The sequence below is a fragment of the Pelecanus crispus genome, chromosome 3 (assembly GCF_030463565.1).
Source record: "Pelecanus crispus isolate bPelCri1 chromosome 3, bPelCri1.pri, whole genome shotgun sequence".
NCBI classification, from domain to species: Eukaryota; Metazoa; Chordata; class Aves; order Pelecaniformes; family Pelecanidae; genus Pelecanus; species Pelecanus crispus.
Genome location: NC_134645.1, coordinates 93,856,485 through 93,866,364, shown reverse-complemented (window position 1 = coordinate 93,866,364; position 9,880 = coordinate 93,856,485). Strand labels below are relative to the sequence as shown.

The 9,880-nt window shown below is 51.1% G+C and overlaps 1 protein-coding gene across 1 annotated transcript; it reads right to left on the bottom strand.

The window, feature by feature from the left end:
- Window positions 1-3,384: 3,384 nt before the first annotated feature.
- On the bottom strand, window positions 3,385-5,650 carry TENT5A (terminal nucleotidyltransferase 5A). Its single transcript, XM_009484720.2, has 2 exons — window positions 5,213-5,650; window positions 3,385-4,164 (listed from the first exon to the last, which is right to left on the bottom strand). Exons 1-2 carry the CDS (start codon window positions 5,633-5,635, stop codon window positions 3,385-3,387), a joined length of 1,203 nt encoding a protein of 400 aa, XP_009482995.2. The 5' UTR covers window positions 5,636-5,650.
- Window positions 5,651-9,880: the final 4,230 nt, after the last annotated feature.

The window sequence follows — 9,880 nt, the reverse complement described above, 5'->3', positions numbered from 1 at the left end:
ACATTTAACCAAGTTTAGGGCCCTGTTGGTTAGCAGTAAATTCAGCTGCGGCACAAACAGTTTTACTGTAATCAGGTCAATGTTTTTAATCAGTTCAGCTCTTTAAAAGGGGCACTGTGTCTTGTAGCACAAGTTCTAACCTTACATCTGATTGGATGGGAAAAATGAAGTCTACAAAGCAAGAGCACAGTCGTTAACTTTAAAAGTACCAGTGTGCTGAAGAGGAGGAGGAAAAAACAGTTAAAAAAAAGTCAGATTTTATGGAGGGGAAGGTGTGCAAACCGCAGGAATAAACCAGCTTTGAAAAGGGGTTCTTATTTTACTCTTGGCCCGAACTCATGCCTTCTTCCCACCTCTAACACCAGGCACCTTTTAAGCTACCAGTCACAGATAAAACAAAGCTCCACCAGTTCCACCACTTCATCATTAACATATGCAAAACAGATCCGGAATACCTATATAATATATATAAAAACATATTATATATGTATCAAAATGCAAACGCTGAAAGGTGCAGTTTAGCTCAGAGCCCTGCCGCATGCACTATAAGGTAACTAGCTGCTGTCAATCATTAAAAAAAAAACAAAACCAAAAACAACACAATAAAATTTGAGCTGAGAGGAAGTAAATCAAAACTTTCTTTCAAGCAATGGCAAAAAAAGGGTCCTTCAAAGGAAAAATACACCGTGTCATGTACTATCAGCGTTCTGCGGTTGTGGCACAGCTATAGATTCTCAAAGCCTTTTAAAGAGCGGATGACTCATTTACTTGCTGCAAATAGTTGTGGCGAGAGAAGACATACCGCATTACCAGCTGATCCCATTTCCCCAGCCCTCCCCGTAGCTTCCGCTAGCAAACCCTCCCAGGAGCTGGAGGCAAGGGGAAAGAGCGGCCCAGGAGCACCCAGCCCGGAGCCTCCGAGGGTCGCAGGGGGACCTGACGGGGACCTCGCGGGGACCGGGGCCTGCGAAGCCCGGCGGGAGGCTGCAGCCAGCGCCGGAGGGATGGAGAGAAGGAGGGAAGGTGGGGATGAGGTCCGCGAGTCGACACCGCGAGCGGCGATGAACCAGCTCTTACGTTTCCTGAAGGTGCTTCAGTAAACAAATCGGGTTCCCGTTAAATTGCCTCTAGAGTGAAAAGTACAAAGCGCGACAAAAATAGATGTACCTTACTCGCTCCATAGCGAAAACACGCTGCCAGGACACGAGCCCTCTCCCTCTCCCCTGCCCCTGCCTCCTCCAGCGCCGGACCCTGCCTGCAACCAGGCAGGGCACAGCGAGCGTTCGTTCAAAAGCCTGAATTCCCTTTTCTTTTGGGTCTGTTTTTTTTTCTTCTCCTCAGTAAGAAAAAGCAAAATATTAGAGTCAAGTGTCACTTAGTCATTAGGTTTTCAAAGCCCAACAAAGAATTTGACACCTTCAGAGATGGCACTGAAGTGAAAACAACAGCGGAGGATGTTTGTTTTTTTTTTTTTCCCCCTGCTGGTCTTTCGGGAGAGGAAATGAAAGTGAATAATTATTGTTCCAATGTAAAGTGATTCCATTTAAATAAAGTACAGTACTGAACTTGTAAATGCAGTGTGACAACCAGATCAAAGATGTTTAATAGTTGCATAAAAATATATATATATAATATATATATATAAAATATAATTTTAAGCAATCGTGCAACACTCTTAAAAAGGGTTCATTTCACATTTGCTAAATTCTAGTGGTCCTGGAATGCATAACGCATTCTATTAAAAATACTCCTTTAAATATTAACAATTAGTGTTCAAATCACCAACTAATACAATATTCTTTAGCTGTCAGGGGGTTTAAATAAACCTATCTTTGATCCACGTTCCACTGAATTACACATCATGGAGGTATGCAGTCACAACATTAGTGGGTTAAATGTCAAAATGGCATTACAGTACAAAATAGTTAAAAAAAAAAATCAGCTAGTCATATGTTTCTCCATCTGTGGAATTATTATGGCTCACAAGCAACCCACTGAATTACTGTAATCCTTGTTCTTGCAACCAAAGACATTATCTGAATCCCACCTTAATCCTGACTGGTTCATTTACTCCAAATTTCTCAGGTGTGGGTTAAAAATTCACTGCAAGGTGCCCACTGTCCTATGACATCCTGTTGCAAACTGGAAAACACATAGTACTTTATTTAAACATTCCTTAATTGCTACATTTTCCTAGACCACATTAATATATATATTGTGTGTGTATATATAGATATACACCTATAACATGTACATATATACACACACAAACATATATACACACATACACACACGTACCTAGGATAATAGCACACCGACATAACATTAACTCTATACAGGTATTTGCCAAGAAAAAAAATAGGGCATTTCCTCCATCACTTATTCACAAGCTTATGGTTTTTTTTGTTTTTAATCCTTGTGTCCCTGATAAAACAAAATGCATGGTTAAACCACAAAACTATATTTTTTTCTCACTTCAAATTTTATGAAGGCATCAGGCACTTTTGATTACTGTTGGTGTGTACAAATATAGCAACATCTTTCTTTTCTTTTTTTTTTTTATATATATATATATATATACTCTACTGTATCTTCTTTGCTCGGATAACTTATTTGTGAAATCTTTGGTCCTTGAGCATATTCTCTTTGCCACAGCTGGTTTTCCTGCATTCTCACATTTTTAAAACGTGAGGCATGCACACAGCTGGAAATAATGGACTTTGTCATCGTACGTGTTTCTGTTTTTATAACTGTACCAATCCACTACTGTTCATTTGGAGCAAGCTGTTTCTGGTAAAGCGTTCTAGTCAAGCAAGCTATACATTCTACACGGTCAATCCATAGACGGCACTTGCTGCAAGCCCCAAATGCAGTAATTCCAATATACATTTTTATTCAGCTTATCTCTGCTTTATGCCTCTAACTTTTAATTCCTGAATATATATAGAATTGTTTTTGTGAATTTTTTTTCTTTTTGTTGTTTTTTTTTATTTTGTTTCTTTCCTATTCTCCCTTTCGCAGATCCCATTCTAGAGTAAGAATAAAAATAAAGGAAAATAAGGCTTCCCCACCTTCTCTATGCCAAAGCTATGGGAGCAGATATTGCCAACCCATATTGTCATCAAGCATTCCTCCCTCACTTATTTCAGGGAAAGCTGGTTGCTTTTAATGACAGGCCTCTTGTGCTCTGGGGTAGGATCCAATTATTTTGGGGTTCTTTCTTGATCATGCTCCCGCTATTTATTAGAAACACCACAAGCTTTTCCCAAGCTTGAAAACTAGAGCAGATCATCATTGCACAAAACACCCCATTCCAAAGGGAAGCGTCGCCCCTTCCTACGTCTTAGAAAACGTTCTCCCCAGCGGGTCTACTAATTTCGGTCCTTAATTACAGGGCAGCCAAGTAGAGTATGTGTGCTGCTGGCAAGGGAACACCGTCTGAACCTGGGCAATATAGTAATTGCTGAAGTTGGCATCTGCTACATATGGGGCTGGCTGGTAATAGCAGGTGACATTGGCCACATTGGGGATGATATTTTGCTCGGCTAGGACCCGGATGGCCAGCATGGTGATCAGATTCAGAGTCTGTCTCCTCTCATGTCCCATCAGGCACACTGTGCTCTCATTCACCACACCGTGAAGGGTCATGAGATAGTCATACTTGCGGTCCTCTAATCCCACAAAGTGGTTCTGCAAGTAGGACTCCAGCTTTCTCTGCTGTTCTCCAATGTCTGAGAAGTCAATGAAAAACCTCGAACACATGTATCTCTGCAGAGACTTAATCTCGGATTCGGAGGCAGCCCTAAAGCCCCTTACCAAAAGGTTGCAGTATTTCAGAAGACCACCTCCTCTGATTTCTTCTGGGTTTCTGGTGGCGATTATCTTGTTGCAGAGGTGATCAAAAGCTTCCTGGAAATCCCCATAGACGCTCTCACCAATAATAGTTGGGTGAAAAGTTTCAGTCATCGGATTCTCTGAGCACTCATAAAAAAGCAGCAGGGAGTCCAGCTTGATTTGAAAGGAATCGACACTGAATTCAAACTGCCGCCTCAGAGAGTCCACAAATTTCAGCTCCACATTTTTGCCACTGTTGTTGGACAAGGAGATGAGACTCCATCGGTCTGAATCATTGCATACTTTTACCATTTTCTGCACATAAGCCTCCTACAATCGGAAAGACAAAATGAGCGAATGAAGACACAGATGCAAGAAATTTCCCCTTCATCGCATTCATTCACACTCCCCCCCACCTCCACCCTGTCCTAGCGTTTCGTAAAAGATTTAATGGAGCCTGCAGACACAAACCAGAGAAGAAGTGCTTAATGTGAGAGCTTGGAGTGCTGTCCTTGCGAGGGGATGATAGGGGGAGGGTGTTCTGTTGGGACTCTGTCGTGCAAGGGAAGCATATGGCAACACTGCTTCTTTCAATCACTTCTAAATGCATCTACACATGAAGCCCATGGTACACATGCCAAATATCCACGCACCCCGCCACAAAAGGTCACTGCTACAATCAGATAGGAAATCTAATTTATCTGTTTCCACTTCTCTCTACGCTCCCCACAAAAAAAAAACAAAACTTAGCAAGTGTTCACTCCCCTCAATCCTGCTCTTCCAGTGCAGGGTCCACAAATCTGCCCCATACTCCAAAAAATCCCTCTAAAAAAATCTTAAAGGCATTTGGCGTTCAGCCTAATGAACTCGAGCGAACTGTCTCCGAGGGGAGGGAATATGCCTCTCCGCTGGGGCATTCAGTACACAAGAAAGCATGCCTTGGAGACGGTGCTTCCTTCTCGCAGATGGTATTTCCTTCTTGTAGATATTAAAGGCAGCTTAAGCTCCCCCCAGCCACCCCGGGAACCGGGTCCGGCAAACCAAGCTGCCGCAGAGCCCAGCTGGGAGATTTGCAGCGCCTCGCACACGCACAAGCCAGGTAAGCCAACGCTGCCAGCAAATCAAACCAGAGAGAGGGAGGAAAGGCTAATTAATCCTGATGAGCCCCGGCCAGGACTCTTTACTGCAAACTCCTCCTCGGTTTTAAGCGTGGGGTGCAAAAACCACTCAGGGTCCCTGCGGGTGTCGGGGTGTGGTGGTGGTGGATGCGACCCTCAGTGCACCCCTCCAGCCCCGGGGGGGAAGGCGCCCCGTTGCCCCGCAGGCAGGCTCTTGCACCTGCCCGCTCCGGGCGCCTGGGCACACAGGGCAGGTTTACCTTGAGGGTGAGCGGCGTGATCTTCTCCTTGTTCACCCCCTCGGGTAAGAAATCCAAGAGGCAGTCCAAGACCACGTCCTTCACAGTCTGAAACTCGGCTTCCCCTTTCAGGTCGGCGCAGAAGATGAGGTCCAAGTCCTTGTAGCCCAGGCCGCTGTCCTGGTGGAGGACGTGGCTGGCGGCCGAGCCGTTCAGCCGCACGTCCCGCAGGCCGATGCCCTTCTCCTCCAGCCGGCTCCGCACCACCTTGACGATCTGGCGGGGCTGCATGGCCAGCGTGGGGAAGTTGCCGCGGCCGTGGATGGGGATGGTCTCGCTGAGGATGCGGTCCAGCCGCCGCACTTGCTCCCAGCTCAGCACGTTGCAGTGCGCGCTCTCGCAGCCGCCCGCGTAACTCCCGCCGGCCTTCTCATCGTCTGCCATGGTGCGCGGCCGCCGCCTCCCCGGGCTGGATGGCACCGCTCCGGCTCCTCGCCGCCCCCCCGGGGCCCCTCTCCCTCCGCGCCTAGCAAAAGAGGAGGAAAAGCGAGCGCTCAGCAGCGGCGCGCACCCGGCGCCGGAGCTGCGCTCCCCCCGCAGCCGCCCCGCACCGCCGGACGGCGCCCACCGCCCCCGCCAGCGGGGAAAGAGGGGGAGACACACCTATTGAGGAAATTAAAAAAAAAAAAAAAAAGGGGGGGGGGGCGGAGGGGAAGCCCCCCGGAGCCAGGCGGTGCTGCAGGGCAGGGGAAGGAGCCCGACCTGCAGAGCCGCCGCCTGCGCCGCTCTCCGCGCCCCCGCCGGGGCAGAGGCCGCCCCCCGCCGCCCGCCGCCCCGCTCGCTGCCGCCGCGGGCTGCCGCCGTCTCCGGAGCTTTCCTAGTTCTGCCCGGGAAAGGTCCCCAGTAGTTTTTATACGGGGTTTCTCCGCTCTTCCGGGGCTCCGAGTCACAGCGCCCGCGTCCCGCCCCCTCCATCTGCATGGCCGGCCTCGGCGGTGCCCCCGGCACGCCCACGCCCTGCGCACCCACGGGCCGCCCCGCCACGGCACGGCACGGCGCGGCACGGCAGGGAACGGCAGGGAACGGCGCGGCCCGGCCCGCCCCTCCGCGCCGGAGGAGCGCCCAGCGCGGCCCCGCTGGAAAAGGCGCGCAGCGCAGCCTCCCCCCGCACGCTTTTGGCCGCTCGCCGAGAGGGGAGGCAACAAGTGTAAACCCCCCCCCTGCACCCGCGGGGGGCGCGGGCACCTCCCCCTCGGCTCCTGCCGTGCCAAGATGCGCGCCCGGAGGCACCCAGCTCCGCGCTGCCATTCATTCCCTACTCTTTTTTTTTTTTTTTTTTTTTCTTTTTTTCTTTTTTTACCACCCCCCGACATTCCCGGTCATCCCAGGCACAGCGAAACTTCATACCAGAGCGCCGGAATTTGGCAAGGGCCCCGCTCCGAGCAGATGCCGAGGATCCCGGGCCGTGTGGGTCGGGCTGCTCAGCTCCTGACCGCGATTTTGAAAGCGGCCGGCGGCAGCGCAGGGGCACCGCGCCGGGCCTGCCCGCCCCCCCCCCCCCCCCCGCCTCCCTCCTCGCCGGCGCGGGGGGGAGAAAAGGAGAAATCCCGAAGGAGCCGGTGCCTTCCAGGCGAGCATCCTGCCTAGGAAGTGCAACTTCAGTAACGGCGGAGCAGGAAAAATAGCATGGATCATAGATACGTGCTAGATGAACATAGCTATGTTCTTCCCAATTACAATTTAATATTTAATAACAATGGGCCTGCCTGCTTGGGTTTCACCTGTTAAAGTGCCAAATATCCACATGCAGATTATTTAAACCAGCCTAAGCGCCCCCCACCCCCCGTACGCAGCAGCACCCGCGGACCCCAGGTGGGGCGGGCGCAGCGCGCAGGCTCCCGCGCAGCGGCGCGGTGCGGAGTGGGGCCGGCGTTGCGTCACCGCTCGCAGCTCGGTGACGCGCGGCGGGAGGGGCCAATGGGGGGCGCGCGGCGGCGTGACGCGCGGCCTCCCCAACCAACGCGGGGGGGAGGGTGGGGGTGGGCGGTGTATGAAGAAGCCCGACGGGGCTTACCGCCCCCTCCCCCCCTTTTTTAACACCCCCTCCCCCCATTGCCTCGCGCCGTGGGATGGCGCTGGGGTGGGAGAGGGGAAGCCCCTGACCCTGGCGAGCTGGCACGGTTCACCCCCCACCACCCCAAAAAGCTCCGAGGGTGGCGCTGTGCGCTCGGTGCCCCCCCCCCCCCCCCCCGGCGGGGGCGCCGGGGCCCTACAGGCGGGGAAGCCCCCCCGCACCTCCCCCGCCGCCACGCGCCGTCGCAGCCGTGTGGCAAGGGCGCCCCCTGCCGGGCGCCGGGCGCGCTCCCCGAGGGGGGGGGGGGGGCAGAGCCGTGCGGGGCGGGAATTTGGCAGTATTGGGTGGGTTGGGTTTTGGGTTTTTTGGGTTTTTTTTTTTTTTTTTTTTTTTTTTGGTGGGAGGGGTTAAGCTTTGATTCACCGCCCAAATTCCCTCTCGCTTCATGACTACAGTGCAGCCCCCGGGCAGGAGCAGGGCTTGATCCCCGCTGCTGCGCGGCCCCGCGGGGCGAGGAGCGGGGGTGACTTCCCCCTGTGCCTCCCTCACGAAGCACCTCCACCCCCCCGGCCCCCTGTGCCGCTCACGGGTGGGGTGCCCGCCTCTGTGGCGGCTGGGTGACCCTCAGCGGACTCGCTGGAAAGGCGACCCAGCTGGCCAGGGAAAAGGTTTGTAGTGTTCTGTGCCAATGCATTTATCCTAAAAAAAAAAAAAAAAAAGCAAGCAGGAAGCTTTTAAAATCCAACAATCCAAGCTTTAAAATCCAACTGTGTACAAGGGAATGCTGCTTGAAAGCAGAAGCGGAGTATCGTGCATCCGCCGGCACGCTGAATGGGGTTTGCCAGCTTATTCCTTTATTGAAAATAAATATTCAGACTAAGCGGGGCAGCAGCTGGCCTGCTGAAGGGGCCCTGCGACCCGCTGCTGGGGGCCTGAGCGACTGGCTGCCGCTGCTCGGCACCGGGAGCCCCGACTCCCCGCCCGGATGCGGGAGCAGCATCTCCTCGAAGCGGCCACGCATCCCGACCCGAGCGGACGGTGCCAAGCGGCGCCCATCTCCCTGCGGGGCAGAGCCGGTGCCCAAGGCTCCCTGGGCCAAGCCGGGTTAGAGGCCGAGGGCAGGGGGCTCACAGGGGTCTCGCCGGGGGGAGCTGCCTGCCTGCGGGCATATTTAGGAAGCTCGGAGAGGTTGAAACACAACCAAACTGAGCAACTCCCCATTCCCAGTCTGGCTTCACTCAGGTGAACCACAGCTCACGAGGGCACATGGTTTAATCTTTCAAAGGGAGTAGCTGCCTCCTTTATTTATAAGCAAATTATCAATATCACTGCAGCCGGATAACTGATTTCTAGAACAAGAGCGAAGATCAGACCTGCCGGCTCACCCCATATTAAGCTGGGCCATCCCCAAGAAACTGAGAAAACCCTGGCTAGAAGTAGTCAACTTTTCGTTTAACTTGTGTTTCTCAGCATGCTGCAATGCCATTTTAGCAGTATTTCAAATACTGCAGAATGTATTGGCGCATTTACACTAGCCAGTAGGACTTCGATGCATCTTGTTGCATTTCCCCATGAAATGTGATTTTTAACCTCTCTTGAGTTGTTATTACTTGCACACTTAAGAAGAAAAATAGGTGGAAGCTCATTCTGGGGAATACTGACCTGCTAAAGAGAAGGTGAACGCAGTTCAGAAGGAAGCCATTTACACCGTAGGGCTTTGCTAAAGGAGCACGGCCAGCCAGCCCTGCCCTCACCTCACCCTCCCTTTCTCAGCGTAAGCACCTGCAAATCACCTCCCACTCACTTGAAAGAAGAGGGGAGATCGTCTCCGGTGAGACTCATTGCATTTACACTTTCTCAGTTCAGAAAGGTACACGGGATATTAATCATCACGCTTTTTGTATAGATGAAGAATTATTTGCACTGATGCGCAATTCTTTTCACTTCTCTTCCCCTAATTAAACGACACTAGGTAGAGGGTGCTTTTTTTTAATAAACTGTCTAAATATAGGGGAAATAGAACTTCATCAGCACAGTACTTTATCTAGGGTGCATGTATACTCTAGATTTTTTGCTCTTCTGCTCTACTTGAACGTCAAAGCCCACGTTGCTTTAAATCAGTCGAAATCATTAAGAATTGTAGCAAGAAATTGAATTAGGGTGAATTACGTTGCGAGAAATTTAGAAATATTTGCATGAGATACAGAGATCCTTCTAATTATGACCGATACTGGTAATGCTGCTGCTAATAAAAGCATTAATTCAGCTCATGAACATGCTCTGGCCCTTTAATGACAAATACATCTGTTTGGAAGGAAAAGGTTTTTTTTTTAACTTGTCAATGTGAGCCGTAGTTCTTTGACAGAATTTTGATCACATTACTCACACAGGTTGGTTGTACTGCCCAAGCAATTAATAGGAACGCAAGATGTGCAATGTGAATCGTGCCTTTCTGTCTGCTCGCACAATATTGTTCAGTTAGTCCCTTCACCTCATGCACACGCTCAGTCCTGCTCTAGAGCAAATGAAGATTAATAGCAATGAATGTATTTCTGTATATTTGTCTAATAAAGTTCTTGGTGTGAGCTGTTCATTCAGCTTGGCCACAGAGCAGA